Source organism: Lates calcarifer, linkage group LG19 (genome assembly GCF_001640805.2).
Source record: "Lates calcarifer isolate ASB-BC8 linkage group LG19, TLL_Latcal_v3, whole genome shotgun sequence".
Taxonomy (NCBI): domain Eukaryota; kingdom Metazoa; phylum Chordata; class Actinopteri; family Centropomidae; genus Lates; species Lates calcarifer.
Genome location: NC_066851.1, coordinates 10,806,112 through 10,826,377, shown reverse-complemented (window position 1 = coordinate 10,826,377; position 20,266 = coordinate 10,806,112). Strand labels below are relative to the sequence as shown.

The 20,266-nt window shown below is 40.8% G+C and overlaps 4 protein-coding genes across 6 annotated transcripts; all 4 read left to right on the top strand.

The window, feature by feature from the left end:
* Window positions 1-24: 24 nt before the first annotated feature.
* On the top strand, window positions 25-1,660 carry acyp1 (acylphosphatase 1, erythrocyte (common) type). The gene is made up of 3 exons (XM_018690065.2): window positions 25-148; window positions 356-443; window positions 1,258-1,660. The coding sequence occupies exons 2-3, from the start codon at window positions 363-365 to the stop codon at window positions 1,471-1,473; spliced, it is 297 nt and encodes a 98-aa protein (XP_018545581.1). The 5' UTR covers window positions 25-148; window positions 356-362; the 3' UTR covers window positions 1,474-1,660.
* Window positions 1,661-2,595: 935 nt separating this feature from the next.
* mlh3 (mutL homolog 3 (E. coli)) lies at window positions 2,596-9,805 on the top strand. Its single transcript, XM_018690050.2, is given in 13 exon segments — window positions 2,596-5,494; window positions 5,663-5,764; window positions 5,874-5,953; window positions 6,036-6,140; window positions 6,246-6,330; window positions 6,414-6,482; window positions 6,573-6,681; window positions 7,784-7,817; window positions 7,819-7,944; window positions 8,042-8,065; window positions 8,168-8,246; window positions 8,358-8,509; window positions 8,613-9,805. Coding segments are annotated over 13 exon segments (3,546 nt in total). The 5' UTR covers window positions 2,596-2,985; the 3' UTR covers window positions 8,685-9,805.
* Window positions 9,806-9,938: 133 nt separating this feature from the next.
* Window positions 9,939-14,612, top strand: fosaa (v-fos FBJ murine osteosarcoma viral oncogene homolog Aa). Of its 2 annotated transcripts, XM_018690060.2 has the most exons (5): window positions 9,939-11,799; window positions 12,470-12,697; window positions 13,038-13,145; window positions 13,244-13,850; window positions 13,965-14,612. In XM_018690060.2, the coding sequence occupies exons 1-5, from the start codon at window positions 11,659-11,661 to the stop codon at window positions 13,970-13,972; spliced, it is 1,092 nt and encodes a 363-aa protein (XP_018545576.1). In that variant the 5' UTR covers window positions 9,939-11,658; the 3' UTR covers window positions 13,973-14,612. The 2 variants fall into 2 exon arrangements, with proteins under 2 accessions (XP_018545576.1, XP_050933882.1); XM_051077925.1 differs by having other exon boundaries at window positions 13,244-14,612.
* Window positions 14,613-14,983: 371 nt separating this feature from the next.
* Window positions 14,984-20,158, top strand: jdp2a (Jun dimerization protein 2a). 2 transcript variants are annotated; one of them, XM_018690062.2, is made up of 4 exons: window positions 14,984-15,181; window positions 17,255-17,472; window positions 18,627-18,731; window positions 18,823-20,158. In XM_018690062.2, the coding sequence occupies exons 1-4, from the start codon at window positions 15,094-15,096 to the stop codon at window positions 18,976-18,978; spliced, it is 567 nt and encodes a 188-aa protein (XP_018545578.1). In that variant the 5' UTR covers window positions 14,984-15,093; the 3' UTR covers window positions 18,979-20,158. The 2 variants fall into 2 exon arrangements, with proteins under 2 accessions (XP_018545578.1, XP_018545579.1); XM_018690063.2 differs by lacking the exon at window positions 14,984-15,181 and adding an exon at window positions 15,205-15,299.
* Window positions 20,159-20,266: the final 108 nt, after the last annotated feature.

The following is a 20,266-nucleotide window of genomic DNA, read 5'->3' as shown; positions in this document are numbered from 1 at the left end:
ACTTGTTGCCTAGAAACCAAGTATTCGGGTGTTTTCTGATTGGTCCGTTAAACATCACTTCCTGAGGCAGGGCCCCGTATGTTTTCAAACGGCGATCTGTCGCTTTCGCTGCTGCATGTTCATCTTACAGCTTCCCAACAATAATCAGGTGATTATATTACAGACAACTAGCTATTTTACATTCATGTATTGTGAATATGAAGGTAACCTTCTCATTATCTAGGTGGCTGAATGTTTAATACCAATGAAATGTGTTAGCATAGCTTGTAGCTGTTATGTAGCACCTGCGTGATGGGTTCCTAACACACGATACAATACACAGCATTCAAGTACTGTCCTATTTCTCCTTTTCTAGGCCCACTATGTCCAGTGAAGACCTTATTTCAGTGGATTATGAAATTTTTGGCAGAGTGCAGGGTGTCTTTTTCCGGAAATACACTCAAGTAAGTTTGACAAGCTAGCTTTTATAAGCGTAGCCCGGCCTTGCCAGGTTTTCCCGAAGTTTTCATCAGTTAAATACATACTGATGAAGACCGTAAGAAGCGGTTGAAAGCTTTGAAAGCTAATAATTTGACCTTGCTTAAATTTTTTATTACTACGTTCAAGGTCAGGAAGTGCCCCAAATGCTAAATGCTTTAACACAACCGTTTATTTTCTTATTTTCCATCTAATGTAGATGGGCGATCTGATATCTAATAATACCAAGGCCAGAATCACTGTTATCCATGCTTATATTGATATTTAATATTATTGAAATAAGGCAATGTAAATGTTTTCTGATTTATAGGGTGATTCCATCATTAACAGACTACGTAATGTATTTTAAGCACCACCGAATGATTTGTTAAACATTTCATTGCATAGTCTTTTTACCATTATCTGTTAATTTCTTAATCACATGCCTTTTAAAACACCTGACAGGTGATAAATAACACACGTTTAGTGTTAATTCTCCAAATCAATAAGGTGATCTCTGAACACAGCAGCAACAGAGAGGCAGAGAGTGCAGCATTTTGTGGCCAAGACACAATCTACATTGAACGCTAGTATTGATACAAGGCTTAATATTGGTAGTATTGATATTCTGGGGACTGATCTGCCCACCCCTGTTGGGCAATGATAAGTAGTCTGTACAATAGAACCATGAGATCTGACTCTTAACTAGTACTCAATACTTTCTGCACAGGTTTTTTTACTCTTATGAAATCCATAATCAATCCATAGTCACTGTCATCACTATCTGTTTCCTTTTTCCAGGCAGAAGGGAAGAAGCTTGGACTGGTTGGATGGGTCCAAAACACAAGCGCAGGAACTGTTGAGGGGCAGCTACAAGGACCACGCAGCAAGGTGAAAGAAATGCAAGAATGGTTGAAAACAACCGGGAGCCCCAAGTCACACATAGCCAAGGCGGAGTTCAAGAACGAGAAAACAGTTGACAGCCTAGAACATTCATCTTTTAACATAGTAAAATAAAATAACCCATAGATTGTGCCTGTAATATTAACTTAAAAGCAGATGTGTTATTTATTTAGTCTTTTTATTTGTTGGAATGGAACTGATGAGTGAATGATGAGTTGAAAATCTGTGTTTATGTTAGGTCTCCTTAACATCTACAATACACGGAAATACATTAATAAATTGAAAATCCCTTTCAACTGTCTTCACAATTGTTCAAATATTCATTGTATTAACAGCAATAAGGGAATATCTGATGAGCTCAGTTTTAAAAGGCTATGTCATCTGTAGCACAAAAGACCTGGTTGTGCAGGACTGTGCAGCAGAATGCCGCTGCCCTCCTTTGGCAAGTACTGAGCTCTGCAGATGGTTGTGGAGAAACACAGAGAGATTTAGAATCAATTTATGCTTGATATATGTCAGTTTGATCCATTTAGGAAATACTTGTGAAAACCAAGTGTCTTGAATTAAACTATGGGATTAGTCCATCTTCTTAAAGAGCTCTTACAAATGAACAGTTTTGCTTGATGGTGGCACATGATGGTTTGATGACATTGATCAAACTGAGATGCTGATACTGAAGAGAGCTGAATTACTCCAAGAAGACATTTTGACATGAAAAAGTAGGAAAATCACAGGTGTAAATAATGACATTAATTATGGCTAGATTTTACACTTAGATACAACAGAGCCATTGATGATGTAATTGGTAACACCTGTGTTTTTCTTAACTATGAGAAAATTACTGCTGTGTAAAATGTCTACTGGGTTTATGATGTCCCAAGCTTAACAAACAAGACCTACAAAGGGATTTAGTGGGAGAAAAATGAAAGAAAAAGTGATATTCATAAGACTAAGGCCTACAAAAAGAATATCAAAACACTTCTTGGCAAATTTAATAGAGAAAATTTTTGACTTTTTATTCATAGACTTTACTCACAGACAGAATATAAGATGGGCTATGAATGGAGTTTGGAAAGATGAACTGGGATGAAGAAGAGAAAACTTGTTAGGGCCCAGGAATTAAGTGAGATTTTACTTATTTACTTACTTGTACATAACTGACCAAACTTTAACTTGAAAATACAAAAAGAGTACAAAAGCAACAAAATCCAACACAGCGTTCCACTACAAACGCATGATATAACACACTTCGTACAGTAGGTGGCGGTGTGCAAATTGAAAAATGGCTCCAAAGTTCCAATGACCAAGGGCAAAAGAAGAAGAGGTCCGTCACACCGGTAGATGGCACTGTTACCTTTGGTTGTTAGCTGCTAGGTTTATCTTTTTTGTTTCACGTTGACTGTAAACAGGAATTGAATTTTTATCAGTTGGTTTTACTATTGTTCATTTTATGTATGTAATTTAATGAGTTGAGAAACCTGAGTTTTTTATTATGTCACGGTCAAACGGTTATTGTTGGAATACGCGGAACTAGCTAGCGTAAAGCTAACGTTACCGAACGTTAGTTAGCTAACAGACAGCTGCCTAGTTACTGTATTGCTAAATATAAGTGAACTGGTGAACACAATGATTAAGTGTTTGCCCAAAGAGGTTCAGGGGAAACTTCGCTCCGGTGTCGCCATCCCGTCCCTTCAACAGTGTTTGGAGGAGCTCATCCTAAACAGCATCGATGCCGAGGCGACCTGTGTGGGGGTCAGGATGGACATGGAGGCGTTAAAAGTTCAGGTAATCGACAACGGCGCTGGGATGAGCGCTGAAGATATTGAGCGTGTGGGAAACAGATACTACACAAGCAAATGCAACTCTCTTGAAGACCTGGACGACCTCAAGTGGTACGGTTTTAGAGGAGAAGCCTTGGCGAGTATAGTTTCTTTAGCCACGCTTGTTGAAATCTCGTCCCGAACCAGATCAACAGTTAAAACACACGTGAAGATTTTCAAGAACGGCAAAGGCTTGGACGTCTTCGAAGCAGAGACGGCTCGACCCTCTGCGGGGACGACTGTTGTCATTTGTAACTTCTTCCACAACATGCCAGTCCGGAGGAAGAGGATGGATGCTGTGCTGGAGGGTGAGAGGATCAGACACAGGGTCGAGGCTATTTCTCTGATGCATCCTTCTGTGTCTTTCACCCTGAAGAATGACTGCACAGGAGCCATGATGGTGCAGCTTCCCAAAGCCAAAAACACGTATCACAGGTTTGTTCAGATACACAGTCTTGTGCGAGCACAGAAACTGAGAGAAATTAGCTACACACATGGGCAGTTTGAGGTGACCGGTTACATTGGCAGAGAGGGCCACTACAACAACAGTTTACAGTTTCTGTATGTAAATGCCAGACTGCTGCTGAAAACACGCATACACAAGCTGCTGAACTTTCTCCTACGCAGACTGAGCAGTTCAAATCAGAAATGTGACAGTCCAGATGGGCAGTCTGCCATTAGGAGTCCAAAGCACAAACGAAGCCAAGAGCTGCATGGAGTATATATCATCAATATCAAATGTCCTTACTCAGAATATGACATTTGTCTTGAGCCTGCCAAAACTCTAATAGAGTTCAAAGATTGGGATGGCATTTTGCTCTGCATAGAAGAAGCAGTGAAAGCTTTTCTGAGCAGGGAGAACTTGGTGGCTGTGCTTTCTCAGGATGACTTGGACTATGTGTCTCCTCAGCTGTTTAGCACTGACAGTACAGATCAAGAGGGGAACAGCAGTGGCAAAGGCGGCCAGGCAGCTAGCAGTGCTTCCACGCTAGATTGCAGTATTGGAATGAAACTGGCATCTGAATCTGTTCATCGTAAGCGCAAAGATGACTGTGTTTCTGAGGACAGAGTTTGCCAGGAGTCTGATCTGATGGAATGTAAAGGCGATGAGGCTGAAAAGATGCCTGCAGATGACTTGGAGAAGATACAAAGTGAAGGAAAAGAATGTAGAGATGAGCCTCAGTGTCAACTGGAACCTGCATCTGATGATAACATTACTGAAGAAGAGGAGCCAACATTCAGTAAAGCTGAGGAAGGCTCTCAAATTATGTGCATATCAAGGCCAGTCAGACAATTGAAGAGTGAAGAACCACAACTTTCTAAAGGAAGACACGAGACACGATTAAACAATGCCTCCTCTGCCAGTGATGTGATTTTACCAGACAGCATCACTCAACAAATTCAGCCTGATTTAAACTGCATTGAGCAATTATTACCTGACCATGTGGGTGCAGGAGGACACAAACAGACTTTAATGAGTAATAGAAAGATCTGTCTGTCTGATCCATTCATTCATCAAAGTCTGCAGACTCAGGATGTTTCCCAAATCAACAGGTCAGTGTTTCAGAAGCAAAATTTAGCACAGAAAGGCAAGGAGAGATCCCTTGTGTCAAAATATAAAATTTCACTGAATGCAGACTGTGACATTCCCTCAAAGATTTCCAGAATTGAATCTTGTCAAAGGTTGTCTTTATGTAAGGAGTCTGGATCTCTTGACAAGTTTAGAAGAGCATTTGGTCAATCTAATGAAGTTAAATTACCCTCTCTGGAGACTAATTTACAGAACAACACTAGGCTCCCGCAGAATCCCCAGAATTATTTGGTTTGCCAGAAAGATCAGCAGGATGGTGATGTTACACAGACACAAAAAAATGAGACACCGAGCCAAAGCCCACCAGCCCTCTCTGTTTTCACCAAGCTAAAACCAGTTTCAGCTCAGAGTAAAGGCAAGAAATCTTTGGCGGCTAAACTCTGCCATTTGAAACAACACAAGTCCGAGGGTTCAAAAGCCTCACAGGACAATACCTGTCTCAGCAGTGGTGATGACATCCAAGACAGCAACAACAATGAGAATCTCTGTGACACTGCACTGAATCCTGAGCTGGTCTCAGGTTGCAATACAAACCCTCAGTCGGGTGAGAAAGAAGAGGATGCAGGTGACTGGCTTCATCACTATGATACATCCGTGGGAAAGACGGTTTACGTCAACAGAGTGACCGGGCTTAGCAAATATGAGGACCCATCTACTGAAGACACACAAGTGCGCTGTTCATCTGATGTCACCAATATGGCTGTTAGTGTCGTCTCTGAAACAGGTAAGTTAGTAGATGTAAATACAGACACGCTAATCACAGAAAATAGCCATCAACAAGCAAGAATGCCTTCACTTTGATTGATTTAATCTAGAAAATGGATTTACCATCTGTTCTTGTGTGGACCAAATGTTAGCCACAGTGCTCATGTTTACTTTCATGTTCATGTAGGGATGGAACACAGATGTTACCCATTTCAGGTGGATGTTGTGTTGCCCTTCCTGCCTAAATCCAGGACAGGAAGAGTGATTAGTTCAGGGCTTGGTGACAGAGGTACCTCACAGACAGAGCAGATTGTAGACTGTAAAGGCCGAACACACACCCTGTATAAAATGAAAACTATCATGTTTGTGTTTACATGCACTCTTGTCTGCCCTCACAGATGGTGGTGGTGAGAGCTCCAATTCACTTTCCTCACTGTACTCAAAATGGAATAACCCTGTCTTTGTCCAACCTCCTATGGTAAACAATGTTTACTTCGCATCAGAACACAATTGTGAGCCTTTGGGTGTTTTTAATAATTCATTATGAACTGTGTCCACAGGTTGGTGTGGACATATCAAGTGGGCAAGCTGATGGACTGGCTGTAAAGATCCATAACATCCTGTTTCCATACCGCTTTTCTAAGGCCATGATTCACTCAATGAAGGCACATTTCTCTTTTGACTTCCTTTGACAAAATGTTCTTTATAATGTTTCAACCTATTTGTCTTCATTGATTTTATGAAATAATTGCTATTTAATTACCTTACAGGTTATTCATCAAGTGGATAAGAAGTTTCTCGCATGCCTTATCAATACAAGAGATGAAGAACCTGCAGCACACACTGAAACTGAAGGTACAGACCGGAACGTCACTGTTTTGTCATTTGTTGTTTTACCAAGGCCACATGCTTTTGTGTATTTTATATTAAAACTTCAGGGAATCTTTTGGTGCTGGTGGATCAACATGCTGCACATGAGAGAGTTCGACTTGAAAATCTAGTTGCAGGTAAAAAAAATAAATTAATATTGAATTAAATATTGAATTGATGATGGTGTTGATGTGATACTTTAGTCATAACTGCATGTGCTGTTACAGATTCCTATGAGGATGACCCAGATGCATCAGGGGAAAGACGTTTGTGTTCATCAACCATTTTGCCACCTCTTGAGATCAGTGTAACGGAGGAGGAGCTGAGGCTGCTCAGGTGTGTTTATCTACTGTGTATGAACAGTACAACACCACCACTGCCTGTAAAACCAGTGGAGTGACTTAAAGGCTGTTTTTCAAAGTATATCTAAAGACAGCTCAACCAATACTAATTGGTGACCTATCCGTTATAGTTGGGTATAGTAAGCCTCCAGCTCAGGGGAGGCTAAATCTCTAAGTCAACGTCTGATTTTTATGAGAGAATGCTGCCAGTTTAGGGAAAACTGTCCTTCACCCATTGGCTGTATGTGTTGGTGAAGGTGTTTAGGATACAAGGTGTTCTTTTTTTCTTCAGTGTGATGATGTTGTCATTGCCTGATGGATTTACTTACCCTGCACTTGTCCTTGAACTGGTTGAGGTTTAAGAGGCCGTTGTCTGCTCTGTACAACAACCAAGACACCCAGCAGCAGATTTTGGCAATGAGGTGAAGGATGGCAGCCATAAAGATGACAAAAAGGGTGGGTGCAGTGACGCAGTCTCATTTCATCCCTGTCTTAACTCAGGGCTGGTCAGCGTAGCACTTCAGCTCACATGCCATCATTCAGTAGTGTCAGTACTCCAATGTTCGTGTCCTGGCAGCTTGTGTAAGCCAGATTCCCTGCAAGATGTGGTGTAAAAGGTCACAGACCTATTAAAACTGTTAAAGCAAAGTACACAGGTTGGTTTTGTTGACTGTATTTTTCTTGGACTGAGATTTTTGCCAAAAAAAAAAAAAAATTCAATCAATGTTTGTTGGGACACATGCAAGTTCTCTTCCTGATTTAGACAGGAGGGTGATGGTTCTATAAAATGTGCATTCTGTCAACTGTATTAAACCACTATTCATAATTGCTTTGTGCTGTTTCCTTGTACTGTAACATAAGCAGATGCACCATGCAGCCTTAAGACAAATTCAGTTTAATTCAGTGGCATAGTACATATTGCTTAGTCTCCCACAGCCAAGTGTTTTATTATTTTTTTACTTATTCCAGCTGACAAGTGTAACAATTAAGCATTTTTCCAACCCATTAATTTTATATCACAGCCATTATAACACTGATTATAATGTATAACAATGTTTCCTGTATTCTTAATGGATTGTGGACCATTCCTCCTGCAGGTCTTGTGAGACACATTTACGGATCTTGGGCTTGGCGGATGAAGTTCTCACAGGCAGCAGATCCCCAAGTATTTGTGGGGAAGGTACCACTGTGCTTCATGGAGAAGGAGAGTAATGAGCTAAGACGGGGGAGACCATCTGTTATCAAGCCCATAGTTGAGGTAAGACTTGTGAAATCTCAGGATCAAGGTCATTTTCTTCATCGCTCATTTACAGTTCTGTTCAGTTCTGTTAGCATTTTGCTTTCTCTCACATCAGGAGTATCTTCGAGAGCAGATTGAGGTAAGCTTGAAAGTATCTCTCTACCTCCTAAACTTGTGTGATGCAGAAATGGTCTTACTATTCGAGTATGGGTAAAATGTATTGTTTCTCTTATTGTTTCAGTTACTCCGCTCAACTGGTAGAGTGAGAGGAACGTTACCTCTCACTGTACTAAAAGTGCTTGCCTCTCTAGCGTGCCACGGTAAAGTTAGATTACTTTTCTCCAACCCTAAAGTCTATTCTTTCTGCAGTATTCGGTATTCAGCCTGAAATCTTTATACTTGTTATTTATATGCATGTATGCATCAAACAGGTGCCATTAAATTCAATGACACCTTGAGCAAAGATGAATGCCACAGCCTGGTAGCATCCTTATCTTCCTGCCAGCTGCCCTTCCAGTGCGCCCATGGCCGTCCTTCCATTGCTCCCCTGGTAGACGTCCTCCATTTGGATAAAGACCAGAAGGTACTTGAACAGAGTGGCACAATGAACTTTGGACTAAATGTAGTATTCAAGGCACTGTACAGCACGGCATTCTGGTGGTGACTAAGCATTCTTGTCCCTGCAGGAATTACAGAAACCTAACCTCCGAAAGCTGAGAAGAATGCATAAAGCTTGGGAACTTTATGGAAATAGATAAGTGGGTGTGTATTTTATTTTAAATGTGTAGTTTATTCCCAACAAAATGAACTGTAACCAAAAAAAACCTTATAAATGGCTAAAACAGTCACATTCCCCAAAAAGCCCTGCAGTTGAAACATTTTGTTTTGTAGTAAAGCAACTGTAAATAGAGTTTAGTATTTATATAAATAATATATTGTCATAAATGAATAACATTTGGTTTTGTAAGTACAGAGAAAGAGAACATACTAAAATAAATTGATGTTAATTAAATTTGATGCATCATCAGAAAAGCAGAAAAAGGCACATTGTGATGTTCAGGTAAATATTCCCAAACTTGGGAGTCCACTTTGATGATCGAGCTGCATCCTTCAGGTTGAGCTTAAAAAACGACCTCAGTCAATCAACTTCTTTGTTTTGAAGAATCGTTTCAAATAAAAAACCTGCCACGTGGCCAGTGCAGTCAAACAGCACATGGAGATGATGCTGAAGAGCAGCACTTGTGTATTGGTGGAACCTGTTTGACACAGTCAGATAGTGTTAAAAAGTCGAAACATTTTTTTAAATGGCTCAGTCACCTTGATGGTTTCAGTGGCTTTTAGTGATTTAGAGCATATTGCTCTGTCCATTTACCATTTGTGTCTCTCATCTCTTTCCATCATTTCCTCAAGTTATCTGCAATGGAGTGGGAGAGGTACTCAAAGTGTCTTAGCCTCGCCTCAAGGGGGGTTAGTTTCTTCTCTTTTTCAATTTGTCAAAGAGGTTGGCAAGAATAATATTTATCAATCCTGTGTAGGTGCTGTGATCTCTATGCATCATCTCACTGTTGGCACAAAGTTCATCATGGACTGAATTATCAGTAAGAGTTTGGATTAATATTCATACAGTATTAACACAGTCCCTCACCTCTTCATAATTCTTCTGCGTCCGTGCCATGCTTTGTGTTCAGTTTAACCAGGTGGTCTGGGATCCTCCCGGTGCCTAATGTCAATCATTAATCACTTATTATGTTATTTGACAGAAAATAATTAGGCTTTTTCCATTACTTGGATTAACCCAACTATTCATCTCATAATAATATAATAATTTATGTACTGTTTGTTCCTTTGAGTTAGAATATTCCCTTTATCTGTAATAGTTAGTACTGATTGAGAAAGATTTCATATCATTTAAAATTATTTATTACTCACCCATTGGAGATCTGCTGTGGAAGCAAATGTTAAACTGGTTGTGCATTTCTCTGTGTACATGTGGAAATGATCTGAGAAAACGTTGGTTTGGTGCTGTCTCTCAATTATCAACTGAGTGAGTGGGGCATGGGGCCCACTCAATCCCTTGGAGTGAAACTGGGTGATAAGACAATATTATATTATTATGAGACTAGATAAGTATGTCATGATGCATTTTGTTTTCTTAGCTTAAAGGCTACAAAGGAATTAAGTGACTCAGTGTTATTAGCATACGCAATTACACTGTTCCATCAAAATACACTGAAAACACTCTGTATGTGATATTTCCCCTAAACAGTTATCCCCTAACATATCACATGAATAACAAGGAGATACTTGATCTGCTCTAGTGAGTACCCTTTGCAAAATAAAAGTTAGATTCTACTTTTAATTCCACTATTCAATTAAATAAAAATACATAAGGAGTATTTAGAAGAATATCTTTATTAATTGTTGGATGTAGTGGTCCAAAGTCTTGCTTTTCAGTCTCGCATTTTTGACATGAAACTACAGGAAACTAACTTTCATGCAAAAACCAGCGAGACGTTCATTTACCTGCGCATTAGTTGTAGTTTTTGGCTCTGCGCTAACTTCACAGTCGCCTGTGACCAGGACATTTTGGTTTACGTCTTGTCATTTTGTCGAGTTGACCGGCAGGTAGAATATGATAGAAAACACCGGGTCCGACAGGACAGGCAGCAGGAGATACACGCAGAGTTTAGACATGGTGGCGCTCATTTGTTGTGATGGGTGTGAAGGATGCTGCTGCTGCTGTCAAATGCAACCACCCACCCACCAGTTCCGGGTCATGTCACGTGATTTCTCCGCCCCCACATGCCCCCCACCTCCTCCTCCCCAAGTAAACAATTCAGCAGCATTTCATTATGTCTGCCAACAGCCCTCAACTCTTATCTATGGAAGAGGCAGTTCTAAAGTGCTGAGCTTACTGAGAAATGTCAGACAGTTTAAAAAAACAACAGCCTTTTATTTCATGAGGCATTTCATAAAGAACCTAATTCATTTTGGAGAATGCAGATTTTAGCAGGGTTAATATGCCGGACTATAGTCGATATACTGTAGGTTATTTTTGAAATGGTCCTGCAAAATGCGTCGCGTCGACCTTGCAAGGCAATCAGCTTTCCTATTATTTAAAAAAAAAAACATTGGATATTGTTTGGTAATTTATATTCGTAATCACTTATCATTAACCTTGATTAAATGGAGGCACTAGAACATCAAGTTTTCATCGCCCATGAAATGGTTACATATGTGTATTTATAAATAGGCTCACGTTTCTCACCCCACATTGCCTTCACATGAAGCCGATATTTATGAAAGGGAGTGAAAACTGCTGTTTGTTTTTGGTGCGGCAATAAAGTCGTGACGAGATCTAAGAAAATGTGTTAACATATTGTTCCTGGAGGAAATGTAGTAGAGGATAAATGTCAAAATAATGTTTTTTTTCTACCCCAAAATGTACGCCTGTGTGGCTGTCTGTCTGACCCCCCCTCCCCCTCCGCGGATGGTACAGTCTTGGTTCATTCATAAAATTCTAGCAGAGCATAAAAGGAGGGGCTTGCATTCTAGTCGTCCAGTTACCAGGTATAATACCTGGAGAAAAGACCCGACCCGCTCTGACCAGCGGAAGGCCAGAGTCATATTTGTCATTGATCAGGGCTTGTGAGTGTGTGTTTTTGTGTGTGTGTATGTGTGTGTGTGTGTGGTTTTTTTTGTTGTTTTTTTTAACCCCCCCCCCCCCCCGTGATGTATCATAACAACCTGACGCCTGACATGGATTCAGTCTCTCCCACCTGCCGGACAGAGTCTCCTGTCGGGACACTCTGCCAGAAGACGCCAGAAGAGGCGAGCTCTCCATCCTCCTCCTCCTCAGAGAGCAATGCAAAGGTATGAATGGCTTTGTTGATCATATATATTCAACACGCAGCCCGGGGGAGGGGGTTGGGGGTGGGGGATTGGGGGGTGGGGGCATCCCGTTTACAAGCAAAATATAACAACCCTTTTTCCATGTCATCCACAGACTGAGTGCCCTAACGCTTTTTATCTTCGCGGTGGGGGGAGGGGGAGGTCGAACTGATTGATAAGATTTTAATTAACTGGCTGCGCATAATAACCCCCCCCCCCCCCATACGCTTGATATGTGATTGAACCAGAGACGAGCGCAGGTGGAAATGTGTCAAAATTGCACTGTAGGTCGTCTTGTTATGATTCCGACGTCCTGGGACCAAATGTGAGCGTGTCGATGCAGCGGTTCATTGAGAAAAATAAATCCATTCAGGAGACTCCACAGCATCTCTGCGTCAGTGTTGACGTCAGAAACAATGATAAAGTCAAATATTGATCTGGAGAAGGCTATTTCTGGTCGGGTATATTTCAAGAGAATCTAACACATGCAGGCTACCCTGTGTTTTAGAGTCTAAACATATGATTTGTGGGTTTCACTGATGACTGTCATCATCATAATAAGATCCACTTTAACCACTAATAGCATTGGGGTATAATAAAAAAAAAAAATTCTATTGTAGTCCTCATCCTCGTTTATTTCCATTTTTTTCAGGAGGTCTGCCAAGATATGAGCGTTCAAGACACTCCATTTGTTCCAACAGTCACTGCAATTTCCTCTACCCCAGATTTCCAGTGGATGGTCCAGCCTACGATTATTACATCTGTCTCCCCGTCTCTGGGTAGCAAGCAAGCCAATGAACCGCAAAGCTCTCACCAGGCAACACCCAAAGCAGGCGGGAATAAGGGAAAAAATGCTGCCAGAAAGGGGAAAGCAGAGCAGGTAGGTTAGCTCAGATGAAGTCTACCTGCTATTGGACGGAACAGTCAATAGTGCGAATTTACATATGCCAATCTGAATTCCTTCTGTGCAACAGTGCTTATTGTGCATGCTCTTCTGGTGCCTTGTGCTGGCTGTGTGCCTTCCTTAGGCAGTCAATTTATATTCAGGTCACAGCAAGTCTGCAACAATGGTCTATTTTTAGACGCATTGCAGCGAAACATGCTTTTGCCATTTTTCAGAGTGTGAATTGGCAACGGATGTAGTGGATTAGGGGGGTGGGGGGCGGTGAAATGGCTGGATTCTTCAAGGTAATAACTGAATTATTTCTTCTGCGTCCCAGCTGTCTCCAGAGGAGGAAGAGAAAAAGAGGATAAGGAGGGAGAGGAATAAAATGGCCGCAGCAAAGTGTCGCAACAGACGGAGGGAACTCACAGACACACTGCAAGCTGTAAGTAAACAGTGATGCATTTACTCAGCTGTCATTTGCACCCACTGTTGTGTGTTTTCCTGTGTGGATGATTTATTTGGATGTCGATCTATCTGAAGGAGACAGACAAGCTGGAGGAGGAAAAAGCAGCCCTGGAGACAGAAATAGCCAACCTCCTCAAAGAGAAAGAGCGGCTTGAATTTATCCTCGCTACACATAAACCGGTGTGCCAAATGTCAGAAGAGCTGGAGGCTATTTTCCAGGAGCCCACGGGGTCCCCAGAGCTGCCGCCCAGTCCAGACGAGGACAGGCTTCCAGAGGATGGCACCCAGGAAGCTCCATCGCTCCAGGACATGGACATCCCCAGCGATCCGTCCACAGCCATCTCCGGGAACTCCAATATCTTGCTGTGCGCCAGTGCTGAAATCAACATCTGCGATCTGGAGCCCTCTCTGGACATTAAGGAGGGGCTGCTGGACAGCATGTTACCCAGTTTGGAGGAGAAAACCCCCATGGAGACGGCTCGGTCCGTGCCAGACATAGATCTGAGCAGTTCTCTCGGGGTCTCGGACTGGGAGACCCTGTACAAGTCTGTTTCAAGCGACCTGGAGCCTCTCAGCACTCCTGTGGTGACCTCCACCCCCACCTGCAGCAGCTACCTGTCTGTGTTCACATTTGCGTGCCCCGAGCTGGACTCTCTCACAGAGGGACTGGACAGCCATAAAGGTGGAGGGAGCAAAGCCGAATCTGTTGATATCCTCAACTCTCCAACTCTCCTAGCCTTATAATGTACAGAGGAGGAGGTTACCTGTCTGATCTCTCTGGTTTTTCTCTTTGCAGGTTCCTGACTTTGAAAACGATATGAACAACATATGCCACAGTATGCTGTAACACTTCGAGGAATTACATTCATGAAATGTCTTGTGTGTGACAAGCAAACTATAAATTTTGTCCAGATACATAGCCAACAGAGTGATGTAGCTAAAAGCATGGCTTTTACTTTAACAGGAGGGACTGAAGTAAGTTTTGATTTTAAAAACGCATGCTGAGAAATTCCAAATAATTTTCAAAGCTCATATATATATCTGATCTGTTCCTAGATCCAAGATGTAATGTGGAATTTAATGTTACAGTATGGTTTCGTGTTTTGGTGTCAATAGTGTATTGATTGCTGTAAATGTTGTATTTACATATTCATCCATGTTAAGTACCTGCATACCTCAATGTCATCAACTGTGGTTTGACCTCATTGTTAAAATGTTGAAAGTTTTCCATGAAAACATCCAGTGCTATATACTATATATATATATATATATATAAATATATATATCTTATCAAGATGTAACTTATGATTTATTTTTTTACCTTTCAGATTTTGACTTATTTGTTAAATTTCAAAATAAGTAAAATGAGCATTGATTGCTTATCTATGCTGCTGAATAATTACAATAAATCTACATTCAGAGTGGTGTTTGGTGCTGGTGTTTGCAGTCTGTCTCTGAGAAATCTGGTTCTTCATCAAGGTGGAAATATTAAAATTGGAATTTTTAGATTTTATGGTTATAATTCTAGAAATGAGCAGTATGTGTATGACTATGCAAAGCAGAGTTAAGGTTACTTTTTTTCCTAACGAAATCATTATATTCCTTAAATATAAAACACTAAATAATATTCAGTATGACCTGGTTAAAATGATTGCGCTTTATAATGTGTGTGTTATCCATGTGTGGCCTTTGCTGCAGATCAGTGGTTGTACAGTATTTGCGGTGCAGGCCTCCATCTGAGCCACATTCTGTCGTTGCAGCAGTTTGCAGCCTCAGTGTTTCTTTATGGGAGGAGCGGTGCGACTTCCCCACTTCTGCCCCCACTATGTACTTTTTTACATCCCTGCTTACGTTTGGCTGGCATAGCCTAATTTCCGCATTCCCAAATCCTCCCAGATTGGGATCACGTTTAAAAAATCGGGCTGATGCAACGATTTCCACTTTTTAAAATCTACTCTCGACCCTCGGCTGACCAGAAGAAAGGACATTTGTTGCACCTGGGATCAAAGTCAGGTCGGTATACAAAACTTCACGAGTCGAGAGCTGAATAATTTTTTTACACAGCGAACAGCTCATTGGCGCGCCACGCATAGGTCATAACGAGCATAGTTGGTGAACAGGCAGCGAGCAGGTCTGTGATGTTTTCGCTTATACGCTGCATTTCTCCGACTTTATCGCGTTTTTACTGGCGTTTAAAGTGGACCTGACATTTTACTGAGCATGCTACACAAAGATCACCCTCTTTTGTTTGCATGCTCCTCTTACATGGAACCACGGCGTTCACACATCTCAGGACATAATGTTCTTATTTAGTGTGGTCCAGCGTTTACATTATGCTGTGCTGTAAATCTTAAAAACACGGGGGTTTTGTTTAAAGCGGGATCCGGTCTGAGCGAGACGCTGTAACGTTTTTATCACTGCAGCTCTCTCTGATGGAAAGACAAAGTTACGTAAGATAAATGCCGCACTGAAGAAAAACTTCCGCTTTCAAGTTGACCAGTGGCTTCAGTGTACATGCATGCTTCACCATCATGTAGTCGATTTATAAACTACTGCAAATTCATTTTCATAAAGTAAACTGAGGCTTTCTCGTGTAAACGTGCAGGGAGCTGAAAACTGATAATGATGCAATTTAATCAGTGAATTGCTTCCTTGCGGCATCAGGGGTATAATAAAAGTTACAGCCGTTATTAGAGAATGTGTGATAGCTGTTTTAATCATACCTACACTGTGGAGCATAATACATTTAAATGTGTGACATTGTGTGCATGGGGAAATCCTCTCTATGAAAATGTCACAGACCAATGGGGTTAAGGTGGTTTTGGCTTTTGCTTTGGTCTCATTAAAATTTAAATCTACAATTGTAATGCCTGTAAATACAATTTGCCTCTTTTTTTCCCCTTTTTTTTTTTTTAACCAGTGAATTTTGCACCACCTTCAAAATAAATGTTGCTTCAGGCCGTCATGTGCCACCATCATGCTCTGCAGTTCCACTTTGTCATTTTGACCTGCAGTTTTAGGGAAGTGTAAAAATGGAAAGTTATTCCCATGTACAATTCTCACGACTCTGCCGAACAATTGAACAGATATAAAGCTGCCGTACACAAACTCTTCCTTTGAGTTGCCTTCACAGATGATCACCAGCCAGTTGGTCGGTCGTTTTCTGCTAGCATTATTTCTATCAGATACTGACTCTTAATTCCTGTAGTGTGGGCGAAAGGTCTCTGACTAATTGACCTTAGGTGGTAGTTTTTGGCTTCATCATGTGGCTTGGAAATCCGCTGAGCTGTTGTAGTAATTTCCTGTATCTTTGCCTGGCTTTGCTCATCCACGTTTCTCATCGTCTCCAGATATATTTAAATGTTCATGTTCACCATTGCAGAACAGCAACAAACCTGTTCACCACAAACCACTTTAAGAAAACAGTGTCATCTTTATTTTCTCATTTGGCTAAACAAAGGAAAACAAGTTAAATTTGGGGTCGAACTTTACCACGTTACTCTGTATTTTGGCAGCCACATTCCACTCCTCTGACATTAACGTCTCATAAGGAGGAAACCACAGTTAACGGGTATTTCTTGGCAAAGGCTAGCTTTAGCTCCCCTTGGAATTGAAGGGGATTTTGTCTGAGTCTGCTTTGTACACGTTTGTTCATCTCTCTTTTGGCCTTTAGGGATTAAATAAGGTAGATTCTTGCCAAGACCTCTGTAAATGGTGGTATATTCATTCCAGAAAAAGAAGCAAAATAATAAAATAGCCTAATGAGAGCAGCCTCAGCATCCGGCTTCTATAACAGACCAGCAATTCATCACAGTAAGGCGAGTCTGACTGCTAGAAAGGAGCAGTGCACCTTGGGCGAATGCCTTGTTGAAGACCTTTAACAAACTGCAGGTCAAATAAAGCACTTACATATCTATTTTTCTCCACTTTCTTAATGGAAAATGGCTATTTCCTACTCTCATACCATAAAGTACACCCTACCATGTTCTATAACAGGCAGTGCAGACAGAGCTTTACGTGTTTTTCATTGATCTGGTTGAGTTTCTGTCTGAGTATGTCTCCCATTTTCTCCCTCTGCCTCCCTAGCTGTGGTCACGACCGAGTCTGACGCGATGCCAGGACAAATCCCAGATCCCTCTGTGACAGCGGGCTCCCTGCCCAGCCTGGGCCCGCTGGCTGGGATCTCAGCCACCACGCTGACTGACAAGCTCAAATTTGGTGACCTCCAGGAGTTTGGGACCATGCTGTCACCTCTGCACTTCCTGGACAGTCTGGGGAAAAGGCCCCTAGTCATCAAAACAGAGGTATGGGAACAGCAGTATCTCAAATGTGTCATACAGATCCTATCTTAAAGATATGTAAAGGTTTGCCTGAGGTAAAAGCATCTTTTGGCGTTTGAATATGGTGACATGTCTTAATCAACAGGACCACCTAGTGGACATTGCAGGGCATGTTGTTTTGTTACTTGTACTTCGGGAGTCTCTCCATCATGGGTGTCCAGGGGCAAATACGATCATAGTGACAGGAAGATGGATGGATCTCTGGCTCTACTGAGTTTTGAATTTGAGTTGAGTTTTCCTAAAGAAAGGGTAAAATGGTTTGGTATAAAATGAAAGATGTCCACTGTAGTCGCATTATGCATGAGGTGTACCTCATCTATTTTCACTGTCAATATGCAAAAACCCACAGCAAGAGACTCAGTGCAGCTCTGTTGTGAATGCTTTGCTGGAGAGTGTTTGATTGTACATTTTTAATCTTTATATTGTAAGAGTTGATGTGTATTTCTGATACTGTTCAAAAGTTTAAATTGTCAAACAGCAATGTGAAAAAATTTGCACTAGCATTTATAATTAAATGCTCAACACAAGGCTAAAAGCAGGCCTGGTTTTGTTCTGGTATCTGTGTATCCTGTGGGCAGCCACACTGCTGGCAACATCACATGCAATTTAACTTTATTCTTGGTTTTAATTTTGTGGATTTTTATTCATACAGTATATTTTTTTCATAATTTGTCATGTCCACTTCATTGAAACCATGTTCAACCACTTTAACAGTCATCACTATTACAGTAAGTGGTGAGATGTGGCTAGCAAAAATTGCAAGTTGCAGAACAGGGATGAACTTGCTTAGTCACATAGTTTTTGTTGCTTGTGCATACTGTGGCTGTGACGGAGCAACATGCATGTAAAGTTGGTTAAAAAAAAAAAAACAAGTTCTAAAGAAAATGTGGGAAAATTGGTAGCTCTTGATTTAGTTAAACATTGATTTAGCATATTTCTAATTATAGTGAAGCAGGTTCAAACATAATGCCATATAGTCAAATAACAGGGTAATAGATGGAAGATTTGAAAAATATATTAGATTATTTATTTTATTCTTAAACTTGGAGTCTCCCACTTTACAGCAGGTCCATCACACTTAACATATTATCACACTTTTTCCTTGTGCTGTTCTTTAGAGAGATGAAGAAGAAGAGAGGAGGAAACGAAGGCGAGAGAAAAACAAAGTGGCCGCAGCTCGATGTCGAAACAAAAAGAAAGAGAGGACAGATTATCTACAAAAGGTGAGACATACCCAGATAATTACTTTATAATTATTTCACACTATCACGTGTTTCCCCCTCACTACATCCTTTTCCCTCCATCCCCTGACAGGAATCGGAGAGACTAGAGATGTTGAACTCTGACCTTAAAGCGCAGATTGAAGAGCTGAAGCTGGAACGGCAGCAACTGATCCTCATGCTTAACCGCCATCGCCCCACGTGTATTGTCAGGACAGATAGCGTCAAAACCCCAGGAGAGCGAAGGTGAACCCCCTGCTGCAGCAGCTGGAAGCCAAGTGAAAGGTGCAACCTGTTTTCCAACAGTTGACAGTTGAGAAGAAGCAGCCAACTAGCAGCACTTAGCTTTGAGCCTCATGGTCATGGAGGAGAATCAGCAAAACCCTCCTATCCTAAGACACAGAGCATTACAGCACAAAATACAGATCCAATATGATTGGACGCTGTTCTGGCAGTTACATCAAACTTTTTACATCTCTTTCTTTCTTTTCCCATTTAGTTTTCATTTTGATCATCAGAGCTCCAGCCTCTATCAGTATGAAGTTTAACAAAAAACACATTATCTTACATTTCTTACATTCAGTTTGTTGTTTTATAGTCGATCTGTTCTAAATCTGTTCTAAACTTTAGCCATTACCCAAAAAGGCACAGCTTCATTATATCACAGCAGCTATAACTGAGTGTGGTAGAAGAAATTTGGTGATTTACAAACAAATGATTTACATTTTGTCATGTATACCTTGAAAAAAATCTGGGCTAAAACTGTGCTACATTTGATTAAACAGTTTTATAGCTGCTCCGATGTTGCCAAGTTACATATAACCATTTGAACAGCATTTCGGTTACAATCAGTTTCCATGTGAGGCAGGTGTGATAGGTCAAAGGAGCAATGGTTATATGTGGCATCAGGATACAAAAAGATATCTTGATTTAATGAGGGGTTACAGTACTTCTCTGTCTGCATGCTAAAGATTATTTTGCTTTGTTAAAATGTGTTCTGGGAATCAGGAAATTTAAGTGAATGGGTAGGCTTAATTGGTGCATTTCATAAAATATTTTTAAAAATTACTGGTGCATTAACCATCAGATACTAAAGCAAGTAGTCACACCTACAGACACATTCAGAAGCATCTTTACTTCATTTTAACCTTCATGATATCGTGGTCATTTTTGTTGTTTCATACATTAGGTGGCAGAGCGGTTGATCCTTTTTTTTTGTTTCTTTATTCCTATGTTTTGGCGCAGGCGTCATGTATGCACATATATATATATGAACTGTTTACATTGTACTTTATTTTCTATTACCATATTGTTACTATCAATTATGATTATGTTTTTATACTTTTGTATATGATGTTATATAAGCATATAAGCTATCACAAAATCCCATTTTGTATTTCCTTAAGAAATAAATGTTTAGTTTCTTTTTTTTTTTTTTTTTACTGGATTATTTTGAGTCCTACAAAATTGAAAGCATGTCACTTGTGTTTTAAGTTTTGTGTTCAATTTTCATGACCAAAATGTCGGGTAAAGGGTGC